Source organism: Macaca fascicularis, chromosome 18 (genome assembly GCF_037993035.2).
Source record: "Macaca fascicularis isolate 582-1 chromosome 18, T2T-MFA8v1.1".
In the NCBI taxonomy this organism is placed as follows: Eukaryota; Metazoa; Chordata; class Mammalia; order Primates; family Cercopithecidae; genus Macaca; species Macaca fascicularis.
Genome location: NC_088392.1, coordinates 1,755,683 through 1,774,728, shown reverse-complemented (window position 1 = coordinate 1,774,728; position 19,046 = coordinate 1,755,683). Strand labels below are relative to the sequence as shown.

Genomic DNA, 19,046 nt, shown 5'->3' with positions numbered 1-19,046 from the left:
TAAGAATAATTATTTTATAATTTTCAACTGATCTTATCCAATTGTGCTTTTTAGAGACCTTGGTAGATGAGTACTTTCTTCTCTCTTTTTCTAATCTTTCTCTGTTAGTTTCTTTCTGTTATCCCTTAAGGCCTTCCAAGTGTACCTCGGCTTCTCGTCTTCCTTTAGATCTTTCTTCAGTATTACTGTAATTGAATATTTTTGGAATACTATTTTATCTCTTGACTTTTTAGCACTTTTTTTTTTAGTTTGCAGTGTGCTCTTAACTAAAATATGCCTTTAACTAGAGTTTTTAACTAGTTACAGTATGCCTTTAGAGTTTGCAATATGCCTTTAACTAAAAGTGTATTGTGAAAATTATACCACTTCACATAAAATATAATAATTTCGTCCTTGAGACCAGGCACGGTGGCTCATGCCTGTAATCCCAGCACTTTGGGAGGCTGAGGTGGGCGGATCACAAGGTCAGGAGTTCGAGACCAGCCTGACCAACATGGTGAAACCCCGTCTCTAATAAAAATATAAAAATTAGCTGGGCATGGTGGCATGCACCTGTCATCCCAGCTACTCAGGAGGCTGAGACCAGGGAATCACTTGAACCCGGGAGGCAGAGATTGCAGTGAGCCAAGATCTTGCTGCTGTACTCCAGCCTAGGTGACAGAGCAAGACTCCATTTAAAAAAAAAAAAAAAAGAATTTTGTCCTTGAATAGACCTATTTCCCCCACTCACGCTTTGTACTATACAGTCCCCTTGAACAATACAGGGGTCAAGGGTGCCAATCCCCCATGAAGTCAAAAATCTGTGTGTAAACTTTTAACTGCCCCCAAATTTAACTGTTAATAGCCTACTGTTCACTGGAAACCTTGCTGATAACCTAAACAGTTGATTAACACATATTTTGGATGTCCTATGTATTATATACTGTATCCTTACAATAAAGTAAGCTAGAAAAAAGAAAATATTATTAAGAAAATCATACTGAACAGAAAATACACTTATAGTACAGTACTGAATTTATTGATGGCACAAGTTGACATCACCTGTTTACAAGGTGCACTGTCTGTCTGAAATGGTGGGCAGCCATAGCTGCAGACTTTAATCCACCACACATGCTGAGCAACTCAGCTTTTTCTTGTAATGTCATGACTTTTGTCTACTTTTTGAGAACATTTCCATCCAGCATCACTAGAGGCACTTCTTATGGGTCCTGTGGTGTTATTCAAGGTTCACACCATGGTATTATGCTAAACACGATGGAAAATATGTGAGCGCCATGAGCGAGCACTCGGTACTGTGATGCATAGGGTCCTGGAGCGGAGACGGCTCACGCAGATGCACGGGGTCCTGGAGGCGGAGATGGCTCACACAGAGGTCAATGGTGCCGCACCACATTTCCAGCAGACCCTCGCACTCACTCCCCGCAGCAACAGCAGGAGGGGCTGCGACACGTTTCCGGGAGCACAGTGTGTACTGCACTTAGTTCTGTGCAGTTAGGGTTTGATACTGCATCTTCAGGATCAATTTGCAAGTCACTCAGCTGCAGATGTTGTCATGACCTGTGTGTTTAGGTTTTATTTTACTTTTAACTTTTTGTAATAGATTTGTGTATATTTTATAGTAGAAAGTGATACAATAGACTACGTCTACATACATTTTATGTTCTCATGTTATACCTAACTTTAAACATTTAAAAAATATTTCTAGGCTATGTGATGTATCTTCAAGGTTTTTCAGATTATCAACAAATCTCCAAAAGTTTTCTAATAGATTTATTGAAAAAATTTCTTGTATAAGTGGACCTGCACAGTTCCAACCCATGTTGTTCAAGAGCTCACTGTACTTTTTAATATGTACTATATCTACAAATATTATAAACTGTTCCAGCCCATTTTATTTATATACATACACACACCCCCACACCCATATAGTTTTTTGGCACAGAGTCTTGCTCTGTCACCCAGGCTGGAGTGCAGGTGGTACGATCTCGGCTCACTGCAACCTCTGCCTCCCGGGTTCAACCAGTTCTCCTGCTTTAGCCTGGTGAGTAGCTGGGACTACAGACATGCAGCAGCATGTGTGGTTAATTTTTGTAGTTTTAGTAGAGACGGGGTTTCTCCATGAGGGCCAGGCTAGTCTCAAACTCCTGGCCTCATGTGATCTGCCTGCCTCGGCCTCCCAAAGTCGTGGGATTACAGGCGTGAGCCACCGGGCCTGGCCCATTTTATTTATAGTTTAAGGGAATTAAGATTAAAAATTGGATTTGGGTTTTTTTTGTTTTGTTTTGTTAAATATTTACTTAGATATTTACCACTTTTGTTCCTTACCATTCCTTCTTGACGATATGAGTTTCTGCCTGATATTGTTTCTTTTCAGCCTAAAGGACCTCTGCTGATATTCCTCTAGTGGATGTCTGCTGGAATGGAGTTCTCATTTTATTTATCTGACAGTGTCTTTATTTCACCTGTATTCTTAAAGAATATTCTTGCTGGATATTGAATTCTTGCTTGACAAGTCTGCCCTCCACACCCTCCACCCCTCACTTTAAATATTTTGTTCCATTGTCTTCCGACTCCATTATTTATGAGAAATCAGTGGTATTTTGATAGTATTTCTCTTGTGTGTAATGTTATTTTTCTCTAGGTATTTTTGAGATTTTTTTTTTTTTTTTTTTTTTTTAGCAATTTGACTTTTATTTCTAAATTTTATTTGTCTTTTTAGGGGTTTTCTGGGCTTCCTGAATCTGTACATTTCTGGCTGACAATAAATTTGGCATATTTTTAGTCATTGTTTCTTCAAGTAGTTTTTGTTTTTTCATTCTCTGTCTGTCCACTCATTCTGAACCCCAGTTACATGCATGTTAGACTCCGTGATATTCCCTTCATGGTTCTATGACTGTATTCATGTTCAAAATAATTTTTTCCTATGTCCTTTGGAATCATTATCTCTTGACCCACGTTCAGATTCACCATCGTCTGTAATCTGTGAATCCCATCTGAAGAATTTATTGCAGACATTGCATTTTTTCAGTTTTGGAATTTCTGTGTGCTTCTTCGTTCTTAAATACACTTTCTCTTTCTTTGTTGTGATTTCCTCCTTGTTTACTCGTTAGGAGCATGCTTTTCTTTCAGATGTGCTAAAGCTGCTTTGAAATTCTCCCTTCTTAATTCTGATGTTTGGTCATCTCAGGGCTAGTCTTCACTGATTATGTGCTTTCTTGGGTATGGACCTTGCGTTTTTGTTTCTTCATATGTTTAGAAATTTGGATCATCTCTTCATTTTTTAAAATGATTCATTGTAGAGAGGCAGGATTCAGGGTTCTGTTATGTTCTCCTGAAAGTACTGGTTTTTTGTTTGGTTCTGTTTTAACTGGTAGCTAACTTGACTGAAGTCAAACTCTAGACTCTACCTTTCTGGCATTAGGGAGCTGCTGTGGTGGTCTCGGTTCCATTCTTTTAGTGGATATAGGTTAGGGCATGACAGGTTAGATGTCAGAATGAGATCATACACACATTCGGCCCCTTCTGAGGCACTCTCCTTTCTGAGCTTCCATTTCTTTCTCACTTTGCAGCTGCTGTGGTCACCCTAATCTCTCACCTCTGCTTCTTCATGTCTGGGAGTCTGGGAGTTTTCTGTTTGAGTTTTAGCAGCCATGACAGAACTTTATACACTCACATGTACAGAATGGAAATCAGAATTGTAGAAATGGCAAACTCTGTGTATTAAAGGGTCATGGCGGGGCGGGTCACAAGACCACCCAAAATTAGATGGTTTGTTAGGAGGACTCCCCAGGACTCAGCATATGATCCTCCTCCTGGCTGTGATTTATGACAGCAAAAGCATAGAGCACAGTCAGCAGCAAGAAGAGGCACTGGGGTGGCTTCCAGTGGAGACCAGGCTCAGCCTCGCCTCTGGAGACTCTCTGATTTAACCTTTATGTGTAGTCAATGAATGAAACAACCTAAAGCCTATGTCTTTTCTGCTCCAAAATTAATGGTATGAAAGTAGCTATGATGTGTGTTTTGTGAAAGCTTTCCCATGTGATTTTATAAGTATGCATCATGAGCACGTGGTTCAGACACATGGAATAAGCACGTCCTCATGGCTGTAAGGAAGGCCACGCTTAGCTTATAGTGACCAGTGCCTGCTTGTGGCTGTAAGGAAGGCCACACTTAGCTTATAGTGATCAGTCCCTGCTTGAATGAAAACATGTAAACAGATCTAGGAATTTATTAAACTGTTTTATAAAACTTATGAGGAATTGTGATAGTTCCTTAATTCCCCCTGAACACTTTGAGGTGACTTCAAGATATTCCTAAATAGGCTCCACCTCTACCATGGGAGCCCCCCGGCAGGCCCTGGGGCTGCCTGTTGTGATGTCTCCTGCATGATTTTGATTCACACCTGCTGTTCAAGGGCACACCCTGTCAAGCTTAAAAATGGTTTCTGTCTTTATCTGACATTGTAATTTATAGTGTTGACACACAAAAATCTAAGAAAATCAATGATCGCTTTTTGTAAATAATATATGAAAAATATTAATTAGCAAATGAGAAATTTCCAAGTAATTTTACTAAATTATAACATTATAATCAATTCAAATGTTCTGTATTCCAGGACCTTTTTTCTATCAGTGCTTATGTTTATGCTCAGAAACCACAAATGGACATTCACAGTTTTGAAGGCACATTTACCAGGGTAAGTTAAACCTGTTGTTCAGTACAAATAGAGTTATTGTGTAAGTTAAAAGTAGCAAACCTTTATTTTGAGACAGTTCAGTCAAGAATAAATTCAAATAGAAGTTTCAAACTAGAAAGGGAAAACCTATATAATGTTTGAAGTTCTTAAGTGTACCCATATTTAATATGTCTTTGGGATACATTTAGTACAGTTTTTGGAATTTTTTTAGCATAGTTACTAATAAGATCTTTATCTCCTAAAATATTGTGAATCAGTTAAATGAAGTAATTTATTTTCATTTTGACCCATAGTTGGTATACCATAATATCCACATCATGTCTAGCTTTTTACTGTCTGAGTTGGGTGGGTGTTTGTATGTATGTCTGTGAGTCTGTATGTGCATGTTATGTTTCTTTATACACATATGTATATTTCATGCCACACACTTTATATTATTATAGAGTTTTGTTAAAGCTGGAAGAACTTTGCCCCTGACTAATAGGGCTTGAGAGACTCAGTAACTCTTTATTTTAACAGCTTATAGCTGATATTATAAATGCTTTATAGTAAGGGATTTTAGTACATGACTATAGGTTATTTGTAATTGCTGCAGTTATTTTAAAAATACTTTTGTTGGTGAATTAATCTTTTATTTCACTCTTGGTCACATGCAGTTATTGGCAAGCAGTTGTCATCACTTGAAAAAGCATTTTCAGAGCTTATATAATGCGACAGTTAGTGTGCAAACTCTGGGAATGTGAAGTGCGGGCACTGTGAGGTCATTACAGTCCTGTGGTGCTCTGGGCCTTTTGCAGCTGCCTATTTCCATAGGTGCTGCACACAAGCATGCATAAGATGTTCATGGAGGGACAGAGGAGGAAGCATGTCCTGGTGATAAGTATCATGCAATGAATTCTGAAATAAACTCATATCTTTTTTTTTTAAACAAAAGTAGTTGTTATGAAAACAGTGTGTTCTTATTAAAGACAACATATGAGAATAAATGTTACAAAAAGGTACCCTTAGTATGATAAATGAAAAGTTATTTATGTAACCACTATTAAGAATTTGAAATATTATTTGCTTTCTTCCTTTCCTTTTCTTACTCTTTTCTCTAATTTATATTGCTCATGACTTTGAAAAGTTGGAAATGTTTGCTAGACAATGTGTGGAAGTACAAGGAAGTCAGAGAGCAAGTGCGGGTTGGCTGAAAAACCTGGTTCAAAGGGAAGCATATGGCTCAGTATGCAGGTGTGACAAGGGCTGGGCCATGTAGGACTAGAAAGATATCCAGGCTTGACCGGAAGAAGCCATTGAAGGATCTTCAGCTTAGAAGAGAAATGATAAACATATTTTTAAAAGATTCATTCATAAGTTCTGATTCCCTTAGGATAATGGTGGCCACTTAATTTTGTTATATACCACATAGCCTTCCAAAATCATACAGGCTAACTATGAGAGTAGAGAGTGTAATCTGTAGCTCATGTTTAGCAGAAATGTGAGACAGAAAATACTGTGAACTTCAATTTACTGTAAGTGGGGAAAATATCCAGAATAACACAGTTAGCTCCAGAGCCAGGATGGTGCAGCAGAAGGAGATTGTCTTGGGATGCTGATATCATGTAGGTTTTGCATTCAGAAGAAAAAGGATTCCTAAGTAGGATAATGCATCCTGTGAATGAATTGGGTAAGCAAAGCGATGGGACATTGAAGGGACTTGTGGAGAAGTACAGATTGGAAGTGACCTTGGGGGAATGTACAGGGGCAAGGGGCACTGGCAAAGAGTTGGTGGCTCTCGGAGGCTTAATTAGGAAGAAAAAGACAAAGTTGACCTTTCTGAAACATGATAATAGCAATCAGAAGAGTCAGTCCACACCACCCCAAAAGGATGCTTTTCACTGAAGACATTGACCTTCATTGTGCCTGTAGAAGAAGACACTCTTGGATTAAGAAACAAATTCCACCTCCCATCCTTGGAATAGGATTTCCTATTTGTACAGATTCAAGAAAAACAGCTCTTATTATTATGAATAGAGGAAGGAACCCATTTTGCTGTCTCACCCAGGCTAGAGTGCAGTGGTGTGATCATAACTCATTGCAGCCTCAAACTCCTAGGCTCACGCAGTCCTCCTGCCTCAGCCTCCTGAAGTGTTGGGATTATAGACACGAGAGCCATCGTGCCTGGGCAAATGTAGTTATCAACAGAAGAAAACAGATAAGTGAGAAGCACATTTTCAATTGATAAAAAATTTCTAAAAACAGGGAAAGGAAAAACCTCAATGCAAAGTAATTCTATAACAATGCAACAAGCCTGATTTAAATATAACTAACCAAACGATGGTACTTAGGAAAGAACACCGTAAATCAGACATTTAAAAACACAAGAATCAAAGTGGAATAAATTTCTCAAGAATGTAAGAATAAAAGCTTAAGAATAAAACAGGACAATGTGAATGAGAAGGCTAACTGAACTCAGGAGAACACTGAACATGAGCATCTGAGAAGGGAGGACTGAAACACTGAACATGAGCATCTGAGAAGGGAGGACTGAAACACTGAACATGAGCATCTGAGAAGGGAGGACTGAACCACAGCATGCCTGTGGGGGATGCACAGTAAGAGATAGGGAGGTTGTAAAGAAAAGAGTCGGGGAAACGAGATGATTAAAGAGGTGAAAAGGACTAGAGGTTGGTAGATGTGGAAGAACGGCAAGAAAGACCCGACATGAGAGTCTTGAAACAAAATCATGAAGCGGTTTGAAACATTGACAGCTCAAGTATGTGTTACTAAATACAAGGATGTCTGAAGGTACACACTGAAAGGGACCAGCATGCACGTGAGAGAACTTCAAGACATGTAGCTGCTTGTCATATTTTACATATACAGGGAAAAATCCTTTGGTCTCCCTGGGAAAATGACTAGCTCCCCACAGTTGGAAAGGGCCAGGTTGGTGTCAGTGTTTGCAGCATGCAGAGCCATACAAGAGCAGGGCAGCCTTTCCAGGAGGCGCAGGGGAAGAATGTGTGAGTGGAGCGTTTTGCTCCTTCGAGACTGTCCTGCAAGTGCCAATTCTGTGGAGAGCAGTCTCAAGCTCTCAGAATTCAGAGAGAATTCTGTACAATACAGAATTCAGGTGTGTTGTACACATGAGCCTTTTGTGAATAATCTCACAGAGGATTAGCTCTGCCCAGCCTATAGATGACCTGGATGAACTTTAAGTTTTATGGTGAGCACTGAAGCTCTAACAGATCTAAGAATAAAACAGTGGAGGGAGGATGGGTGGAAGATGGTACAGTGTATATGAATTTTATATGCTTCCTCAAATAATCAGCTGAAAAGCAGGAAGAGGAGGAGAGGAGAAAATAGAAGGAGCTCATTGGTTGCTACATGGGTGGAAAGGCTGTCAGAGACTTTATTGAAAGCTGACGAGCTCAATAGTAGCTGTCTAAGCAAGGAGAGTAGGATGAAGGCAGGCTCCTGGGACACTGGGAAAATGGTAGTGACCAGAAAATACACACCTCACCAAAAAATAAATTTGGTTTTAAAAATTAGACAACAGTTTATCAATTAATATGGCTAAAGATGCATAGTACGCAGGCTTTTTCACACAGAAAATTGGATCAGAAAGGCTAAAGGGTTAAGGAAAGATACATCAAGCAAATACAAATAAAAAGGAAGCAGGAGTTGCAGCCTTGGTATTTAACAAGAATACCAGTATAGAATCGAGAAAGCATTTTAGAATGAGGAAGAGAAAGATGCTATAAGATAATAAAGTCCGTCATAGGAAACTTTAACATCCACCTGCAGTGCCTAGTGGGTCAGGTGGACAGAAAGGTAGGAGAGGTATAGAAGAGAGAGCTCAGAACATGAGCAGTGAAATATATCATTTTAAATTTTTATTGAACTTTGTTCCCCAGTAATTTTTATTTCAGCATATATAGGGTGTCACCAAAAGTTGAACATACATTTGTTTGTAAAGAAATTTTTAGTTCTGTAACATAGAACTCATACAGACAATATTCTCTGATCACAGTGCAATAAAATTAGTAAGCAGTAACAAAATCAGTGAATGAAACGACTTTCTGCCTGCAAATGTAAATACTATATATTAATTAATTTTTGTATCCAAGGAGAAATATGAACTGAAATTGGAGAATTTCTAAAAAATATTGGTAATGGAGACACTGCATATCAAAATCTGAATCTGGTGGATATGTGTAGAAATAGGAAAATTTATAATCTTTATATAGAGAGAGAGCAATAAAAATAAAAGAATGAAAATTGATGAATTAAGTATATGAAAAGGTGAACAAAAAGTGTGCAGAGGGAAGAACATATAAAGGTTTATGTTAAGGTCACATAACTACAAAACCATTCTGTTAGGGTGGGGATTTCAGAGGCCAGGTAATAAATGGAGGTAAGTTTTTAAAAAAATATTATGTGTTAAGTGATATAATATTGATTCAGAGTAACCTGTGATAAGTAAAGGTTGCATACAATAATTCTCAGAGCAACCACTAAAAAAAGAAAGAAGTCAATAGAGGTGACGAAGTTAGATGCTAAAGTGGGATCAACTGGTTTCTTTCCCCTGAAAAAAGATAGGTGCAGGAAACGAAATACCAGGTGTGACAAGTAGAAAACAAAGAGCAAGATGGTTGACTCAGTAATTAAACATCTCTGCAGTTAAAAGGCACAGACTGTCAGACTGGAGAAAAACATAGTACCCCCAGACTGATCGAACTAATAGGCAACATAAAATCTACAAGAATGGATTTTTTCCTTCTAATCTATAGAATACGGACATGTAGTTTATTAAAACTATAGAATATTAAAATAACATTAGGAAGGCACTTTAGCATATTGACAGATATTATTAAATGCAACAGCTACATAATACACATTTTTCAAAATCTCATGGAACAATCCCAACTATAGTTGGATAGAATACAAGTCTTAGTATATTTTTTTAAAATTGTAATTATATATATACACACATACTAATTACAATATGGAATTAGAAATAAATAAAAAGTCTTCAGAGCCAGACTCCGTCTCAAAAAAAAAAAAAAAAAAGTCTTAAAAATCCTCAGGTATTTGGAAATTAAACTCATAAACCTAAGTTTAAAATTAGATGGTTTAAATCCCCAATTAAATGGCCAGGATTGTCAAGTTGTGTAAAAAAGCAAGATTCAAATATATGGTACCTATAAGAAAACACATTAAAAACACAGGTAAAAAGTAAAAGGAAAAATAGATACCATACCAACACTAATCAAAGCTGCAGTTACTTATAGTAATATCACACAAAGTACATCTCAGAGCATCATGAGAAAAGGGTTTATTATGGAGACAAGCCCTAAACATTTATGCACTAATAGCAGAGCTGCAAAATACGGTCATGAATTGCTTAATAGCAGAGTTACATTCTGAGAAGTTAGACCATTTCGTCATTGTGCAAACGTTACGGAGTGCACTTACACAAACCTAGATGGTGTAGCCTGCTACGCACCCAGGCTGTATGGTGTAGTAGCTCCTGTACTTCAAACTTGTACAGCGTGTTACTGTGTTTAATTATGTGGGCAGTTGTAACACAGTGGTAAGCATCTGTGTATCTAACCACAGAAAAGGCACAGTAAAAATGCTGTATAAAAGATGAAGAATTGGTACACCTGTATGGAGTACTGACCACAAGTGCAGTTTCCAGTACTGGAAGCTGGTCTGGGTGAGTCAGTGAGTGAGCAGTGAGTGAATGTGATGGCCTGGACATGACTGCACACTACTGGAGACTTTAAACACTACATGTAGGCTACACTCAACCTATTTTAAAATGTTTTTCTTAAATAGTAAATTAATCTCAGCTTCCTATAACTTTATCGGTTTTTTTTTTTTTTTTTTTTTGAGACAGTCTTGCTCTGTTGCCCAGGATGGGGTGCAGTGGCACAATCTCAGCTCACTGCAACCTCCGCCTCCCAGGTTCAAGTGGTTCTCCTGCCTCAGCCTCCTGAGTAGCTGGGGTTACAGGCACACACTGCCACGCCTGGCCATTTTTTTCTATTTTTAGTAGAGATGGGGTTTCACCATGTTGGTCAGGCTGGTCTCGAACTCCTGAGCTCATGATCCGCCCGCCTCGGCCTCCCAAAGTGCTGGGATTGCAGGCGTGAGCCACCGTGCCCAGCCCTATAACTTTAATTTTTAAAAATACTTTTTACTCTATTAATAACACTTAGCTTAAAACACAAACACATTGTACACCTGTACAAAAATGTTGTCTTTATATACCTAGTCAGTAGTCTTTTTTAGTTTTTAAATTAAGTTTTAAAAATTTTGCTTTTTAAACTGTTTTTGTTAAAAAACAAAGACACGGTTGGGCGTGGTGGCCCAACTAGTTTAACACATAAACTAGTAACACAGTTGTTTGTTATTTAATATTACGTACTGTACATAATTGTATGCCCTAGGCTTTCATGACTGGCAGCCCCTAGTTTTGTTTTCACCAGCGTCACCACAAAACGTGAGTCATGTCTAATGCTATGACTTTCCGATGCTGCAGCATGACCATGCAGTAGGAATGCTTCGTCTCTGTTATACCCTGATGGGACTACTGTGGTTTGTGCCATCCATTGTCTACTGAAATGTTGTTATGTTGTACACGGTTGTACCTGAAGCAGAAACTGTTAGAACTTCAAGGAGAAATTGACAAACCCATTATGATAGTTGGAGATTTTAACACCCACTTCTCAATAATTGAACAAATGAGTAGGGAGAAAATCAGTAAGGATATAGTGGAACACTATAGTGTTGAAGAACACTGTCCGTGAAGTTGACCCCATTGATAGATACAGAGACTTAAGGCAGCAGGATGGGTAGTTTACCCAGTGCACACAGAACATTTATTAAGATATGCTAGAAAAAAGCTTAGGAAAAAAAAGCCAACTAATAAAATATGCTGTCTGACCAAGTGGGCTTAATTAAGAAATTATAATGAAGGTTTCTCGGAAATTGCCAAATATCAGATAATAAAGATACATTTCTGAATATCTTGTGAGTAAATTTGTTTATGTCAGAGCAGAGGTGGAGGTGGGAACCGCGGGGTCAGAGCAGAGGCGGAGGTGGGAACCGCGGGGTCAGAGCAGAGGCGGAGGTGGGAACCGCGGGGGTCAGAGCAGAGGCGGAGGTGGGAACCGCGGGGTCAGAGCAGAGGCGGAGGTGGGAACCCCGGGGTCAGAGCAGAGGCGGAGGTGGGAACCGCGGGGTCAGAGCAGAGGCGGAGGTGGGAACCGACCAAGTCAGAGCAGAGGCGGAGGTGGGAACCGCGGGGTCAGAGCAGAGGCGGAGGTGGGAACCGCGGGGTCAGAGCAGAGGCGGAGGTGGGAACCGACCAAGTCAGAGCAGAGGCGGAGGTGGGAACCGCGGGGTCAGAGCAGAGGCGGAGGTGGGAACCCCGGGGTCAGAGCAGAGGCGGAGGTGGGAACCGCGGGGTCAGAGCAGAGGCGGAGGTGGGAACCGACCAAGTCAGAGCAGAGGCGGAGGTGGGAACCGCGGGGTCAGAGCAGAGGCGGAGGTGGGAACCGCGGGGTCAGAGCAGAGGCGGAGGTGGGAACCGACCAAGTCAGAGCAGAGGCGGAGGTGGGAACCGCGGGGTCAGAGCAGAGGTGGAGGTGGGAACCGACCAAGTCAGAGCAGAGGCGGAGGTGGGAACCGCGGGGTCAGAGCAGAGGCGGAGGTGGGAACCGACCAAGTCAGAGCAGAGGCGGAGGTGGGAACCGCGGGGTCAGAGCAGAGGTGGAGGTGGGAACCGACCAAGTCAGAGCAGAGGTGGAGGTGGGAACCGCGGGGTCAGAGCAGAGGTGGAGGTGGGAACCGCGGGGGTCAGAGCAGAGGCGGAGGTGGGAACCGACCAAGTCAGAGCAGAGGCGGAGGTGGGAACCGCGGGGTCAGAGCAGAGGCGGAGGTGGGAACCGCGGGGTCAGAGCAGAGGCGGAGGTGGGAACCGCGGGGTCAGAGCAGAGGCGGAGGTGGAATTGTTTTCATCAGAACAGACTTGGGTGGGGCACTGAATTTCCAGGCCACAATGCTGAGTTGCCATCCAGATTCTAGAGCCTGAGGCTCCCACACACCCTTTTAGGAGCAGGTGCTGGCTGCTGCCCTCGTTACTTCAGGACAGTCGGTTGGCCTTTCAAGTGCAAGTGCCAAGTGTTGAGCACAAACTGAATTTAGGAATGGGAATGGCTTCACCCCATGAGGCACGAGACGTGTGCCAATGACCTGGTGATGGTGGCCACTTGTGGAAGGCTGTGCCACTCAAAAGAGAGAAACTTCCTTCTGGTTTTCAAGCTAATTGAAGACACATTTACCTTGTGCAAATTACTGCAAGTTCATTCAAACAGATAGCCTTTCATTGCCTTTATTTGATGTTTTCTAACTTTTTTTTCTCATTTTAAGATATATCCATTCTGAAATCCGAATTATTTTGATGAAAATTCTTGATTTTTGTGTGTATTTTTCAAAAAGGAAGAAAATAAAGACATGATAAATAACTTGTTTGTAACGAGAAAATTGAATTCAGTTAAATTCAAATTTATCAACTGGGCATTGTTAAGGAGTGGTATCCACTTAACTTCCTTTCTTATAGTGTAATATAAGACAAAAGATATCTTTCTTTTGTGTCAGCTTAAATACTTAAATAAGATTTAGAACAAATTGTCTGGGCATGGTGGCTCATGCTTGTAATCCTAGCACTTTGGGAGGCTGAGGTGGGAGTTGAGCCCAGGAGTTCGAGACCAGCCTGGACAACATAGGGAGACCTAATTTACTTACTTATTTTTTGGGATGGAGTCTCGCTATGTTGCCCAGGCTGGAGTGCAGTGACGCGATCTCGGCTCACTGCAGCCTCTGCCTCCCGGGTTCAAGCGATTCTCCTGCCTCAGCCTCCCGAGCAGTTGGGACTACAGGCGTGTGCCACCAAGCCCAGCTAATTTTTGTATTTTTAGTAGAGACAGGGTTTCACCATATTGGTCTCGAACTCCTGACCTAGTGATCCACCCGCCTCGGCCTCCCAAAGTGCTGGGATTACAGGCGTGAGTCACTGTGCCCAGCCCCTGATTTCTAATTTAAATTTTTTTTTTTTTTTAATTAGCCTAGTGGGATGGCTACAGCTGGAGCACGCCTGTAGCCTCAGCTATTTGGGAGGCTGAGGTGGGAGGATTGCTGGAGCCTGTGAGATTGAGGTAGAGCCTGCCCTGAGCTGTGATTGCACCACTGCACTGCAACCTGGGTGACAGAGTGAGACCCTGTCTTAAAAAATAAATAAATACGGAATTAGAGCAAATTAATTCAAGGTCCCTGTGGCAATATACTCAATATGCATGCTGATGCCTGTGCAGAATTTAATATAGATGTGGGGCTGTGATGGTGTCTGCTTCTGCTTTTCTCAGGTAATGTGAGAACAACCTAAATTACTGACTGTATAACCTTTTTCATTATGTGAATGATTGATATCGCTAATTTTACTAATTGTTCAAAATCTATATGTACTCTCCTGGAAGTTTGGATTTGGAAATTGTAGCCAGTTTTGAAATATTAGCAGTATTTATGGTCCTTTAACGTCACATTCCAAGTTCGTCATTTTGAGAATGTATTTTCTGCTGTAATTTCTTTTGCAAACCATAGCACACTTACCATTGTTCATGTCTTCTTCAGCCAAAATACTCTCCTTCAAAAAAGCAAACCTCTGCTGTTTGTTAAGTAGGGTGTGCTGTTGAGAGAACAGCATGAAATGGTAACATTTTGCGTCCTCACCCAAGCACATTTTATCTATTCACACTATAGACCATTAAAGAGAAGGAAAGCAAAATGGAACATTTTAGAGATAATTTATTTATCTAAAAGACTGGGAAGATAAAGTCTTCCCAGTCGTTTATTCTGTGCTTCATGAGACTGGTAAAAAACTACCTTTTGGAATAATTTTCTCCATGTTAGAAAAATGTTTAATGTTTATAGTCAATCATTGCCATTCCAGAACTGAAAGAAAAATGCGTAGGTATTGTGTTTTCTTCAACATAAAATTGTGTTAGAGAGAAACAGAAACATTCATATGAAAAAATGGTCATATAAAAGTAACAGGAAACCAGCTAAAATTTCTAAAACTAAATTATATAGAAACTTTTGTTTACATTTGAGAAACCCTTCTAAAATTTTTATGTTTTTTAATGCCCTTATCTCTTGGACTTTGACATTAGGAGAAAATATAGTTCTAAAATATTGACATGCATCAATAATTAAACTTTCACGTCAAGTGAATCATTAGGAAGAGTTTAAAGGGAATACAGTTGTGTGAATTTCTACTGGGGTGGTGAAGTCATGATGGGCATCTTCAGGCAGGAGAACCTAGAGGAGCAGGTACCTGGTGCATCATGGAGGCAGTAGGGCGTGGAGGAGCAGGTACCTGATGAATGATCGAGGCAGGAAGCTTAGAGTAACAGCAGGCAGGAGGGCGTGGAGGAGCAGGTACCTGATGAATGATCGAGGCAGGAAGCTTAGAGTAACAGCAGGCAGGAGGGCGTGGAGGAGCAGGTACCTGATGAATGATCGAGGCAGGAAGCTTAGAGTAACAGCAGGCAGGAGGGCGTGGAGGAGCAGGTACCTGATGCTTCCTAAAAGAAGGAGACTCAAATTAACTACAAGCAGGTGACTCATTTCTTTAGCATCGTGCTAGTAGGCACTGGAGGTAAAGACATCTTGATTCCTGTGGATATTAGAAAAAGAATTTCATGAGTGTTCTTTTATTTATTGGACAATGTTCATTGCCTATTCTGTGCTAGGTGCTAGGAAGGTAAAACCCATAAAACATGGGATTAGAAACATGTCAGTTGCTCTGATACAATAAACTTCTGAATTTATGGTAGACAGAAATTGTATTGCTTCATGCCTTAAAATGATAAATATAGAATTCAGTATTTGACTTCTTAATGCCAACTGTATGCTCAGCTGGCTCTGCCAACACTGGAACCTCTAGACTCCCAGCAGGTAAAGGAGGTAAAGGATATACCATGCCAACTGTATCTGGGAAGTAGGAATGAGGATATGTATCTTTTTTTGTTTCTTCCACAGTGTGAAGCTGAGTTAGACTGTAACACCATTTTTTGAATGAGTCAGAAATTACCCATTTCGGTGCAATCCTAAATTCAGTTACAAAGTGGTCTAATCCACAGAGGCTACTTGCTTTTTCTTTAAAGTTGATATTTTTCTTGTTCTATCAAATCATAAAAGTCATAGGGGTAACTCAGTTTTTCTGGATTGTTTATCTCAGCATTGGATAAATTATATGCCTGTACTTTGAACAGCTACTTTAGTTATAAACAAAGTAAACAAAAGGCAATTTCCATCTGGCATTTTCTGTGGAAAAAAACAAGAACAGTGTTGGAAAATTAAGTACTTGAATGTTCTTCTGTGTTTTAAAGACTGTAACGGTGGTGTGTTTGCTACTGTGCAGAAGCTTAATTTGATTCCAGTATATATTGACATTTGTAAACATATTACCATTCGTATGAAACTATATAAAAATAAAGTAGTTAAAGGTATAAACCACTTTTACAGCCCTCCTCCCTTCCTGATACGGATACTAGTATTACTCTTTTGACTCTTCCTTTTAAGTTCTTTTCCCCTGTAAACATGCAGACTTATATTGGGATAATATAATTCTCAGGTTTTCCACTTAAAAATATATATCCTTACTATTTTGCATATCAGTACAGGTTAATTATCAGATTTTTGTAAGTGTAACTGCTAAGTTCAGCAAAGCGTGCAACGTGTTGTACTTGATAAACTGGAATTGAAGGAAGGACTTCCTCAGGGGCTGTGGGGTTGAAGGAAGAACTTCCTAAGGGACCGTAGAATTGAAGGTGTTTGTGTATCTGCAGGAATAGTAGTTGGTCCATGCTGGAGTCAGCACATGCTGCAGACAGATTGTTTCCATCCCAGCTGTGACTGCAGGGCACTTGCTCCTTAAAACCCTTGACGTCCCTGAGAAGACCTGTTTGTGGCTTTTGTTGTGGCTGGCATTGCACTTGTGCCTACTGAGATCATATTGTAGATGATGTAACCAAGGTACTGTTTATTTAGATGCCAGTGTCTATTTTTGAAATGATTTTTTTTTTCAAAGAAACAGCACTCCAGCTGTGTTGTAAACAATTCCCAGCATCATAGCCTTCACTCCCCCAAAGGCTCAGATGCTAAGGTCGGTCTTCAGGTCAGGTGGTTGCTTCTTGTGAAGGGATGTGGTGGAAGGGTCACGATCCCCAGGGCCCGGAGAGTCTGACTCTGAGCTGCACCTGCATTGCAGGACGCTTCCCAACTCCTGGGCTTGCTATTTCAGGCATACAAGGCAACTGGAGGCCAAACCCCTTCCTCAGATTGAATGTAATTGAAAATACCTTAGTTTCTAAATAATTGACATACTAGGGGAAATATTTTGGAAACTGTTAGGATTGGTTTAGATTCTGTGCTTCACAAATAAGTATATGAGAGAATCAAATATCTAGCAAATATCTTCCAAGTAATGAGCAAAATGACCAACCAATATCTCCCAAGTAATGAGCAAAATGGCCAAAATTACATCATTTAAAAGTGGCTTGATAAGTAAATAGAAGGGAAACACCAGTAGCATAAACGTATTTTGTACATGCAGATTATTTTGGAAAATATGTTTTCAATTTCTTTCGTTTTCAAATTTGATTTCTTTTTCTTTTCTTAAGCTATATATCCTGATAGCAAATTACCATTTCATAATAAAATACAGTTCTGTGGAGGTGGCATTATTTGACGGGAGACGGACGCCCGGCAGTCAGGACAGTGTGTGGCTTTTACCCTATCCAGATGGTGAGGTCATTACCTCCCACACAGGACGTCTTCCCTGTGTTACTTCTAGATGCAGGGCTGTGGCGCTTGCGGTCCTTTATTCTAGTAAGGCTTCCATAACCAAAATGTAGGCTGTGACTTTACATCAAGATGAAAAATTCCCAGATTTTAAATTGTAATTTTCTTCTCTGAATATGAACATTGAAAGTGTAAATGTAAAACTAGACTGTATGTATTGCTGTTGTGATACTGGTGTGTGGCCATATTTGCTTGCTATCTGTTTAGGTAGTTAGCATCATATAACTTACTTGAATTTTGTTTAAGAATATTTAGTGTAATAAGAGCGTACCTTTTTTTTTTTTTTTGAGACAGTCTCGCTCTGTCACCCAGGCTAGAGTGCAGGGCACGATTTTGGCTCACTGCAAGCTCCGCCTCCCGGGTTCGTGCCATTCTCCTGCCTCAGCCTCCCGAGTAGCTGGGACTATAGGTGCCCGCCACCATGCCCGGCTAATTTTTTGTATTTTTAGTAAAGATGAGGTTTCGCTGTGTTAGCCAGGATGGCCTCGATCTCCTGACCTTGTTATCCGCCCGCCTCGGCCTCCCAAAGTGCTGGGATTGCAGGCGTGAGCCACCGCGCCTGGCCAATAATAGCATACTTTTAAAGAGGAATTTAAGAGAAATACATTTTAAAAATATATGTTTATTTTACAACAATATTCACGAAGCATTTTCTCTCTCGTGAATACATGTACACTTAAAAAGCATTGCCCTTGTCCTTCACGAGAGATAGGAAGAGGACATTATGCTATGCATGCAAAAGAAATGTTGAAGAGTTGACTTGTGGCTGTTTCTGTGCTAATATTTTCTACCTTTCCAGGAGTGTTGTTAAATGACGTGTTAAAGATGTAGTTGAATAAGGTAGGCATGCTGGATGCAACTGTAAACCCAGCTACTTGGGAGTCTGAGATGGGCGGATTGCTTCAGCCCAGGAGTTTGAGACCAGCCTGGGCGACATAATAACACCTCATAAATAAATAAATAAATATTAGAAGATGTAGTACTTTCATGAAAATTTAGAATTATTTTGTTTGTGTATTAATGTTAAGCACTGAAAGCAATTAATTGATTACGGGACTTCTTTGAACTTGTACTTTCAATTTTTTATAGTCCCTTTTTTCTTCTATTTTGCAGGGCCTTTGCACTGCTGTTCACTTGGATTGAGCTTGCGGACCTGTTTCTAACACTGAGGATATCTAAGGTATGAATAATGAACAGTCACTTATTTGACAGTTGTGTTTTCTTTTTGTCTCCCTGCACAGGAAGACAGTGACCCGCCCGTTCATGAAAGTCTCAGCATAGAAAATACATTGTGGGCAAGCACCGTTGTTGCATCGGGTAAGGAAAGCATTCTCCTCTGAGTGTGGTTGCTCCCGGATAGATGATGCTTTGTTTTGTCCAGGGACTCCAAACAAGTGTTTCTCACAGTGCCCTGAAATCTTTAGGGACCTTGCTA

The 19,046-nt window shown here is 40.4% G+C and overlaps 1 protein-coding gene across 50 annotated transcripts in view; it reads left to right on the top strand.

Moving 5' to 3' along the window:
* Window positions 1-19,046, top strand: part of ATP9B (ATPase phospholipid transporting 9B (putative)) — a 296,871-nt gene that overhangs the window by 111,950 nt on the left and 165,875 nt on the right. For 42 of the 50 annotated variants that reach the window (XR_012427204.1, XR_012427206.1, XR_012427202.1 and 39 more), the window contains 2 exons: window positions 4,616-4,696; window positions 18,853-18,928. Coding sequence is in view for 30 of the 50 variants with exons in the window: in XM_065533602.2 (XP_065389674.1) it covers window positions 4,616-4,696; window positions 18,853-18,928 (157 nt within the window). In the remaining 20 variants the exon portion in view is untranslated. The remainder of the gene's footprint in view (window positions 1-4,615; window positions 4,697-18,852; window positions 18,929-19,046) is intronic. The other 8 variants (XM_074022650.1, XM_074022645.1, XM_074022629.1 and 5 more) reach the window with 1 other exon arrangement.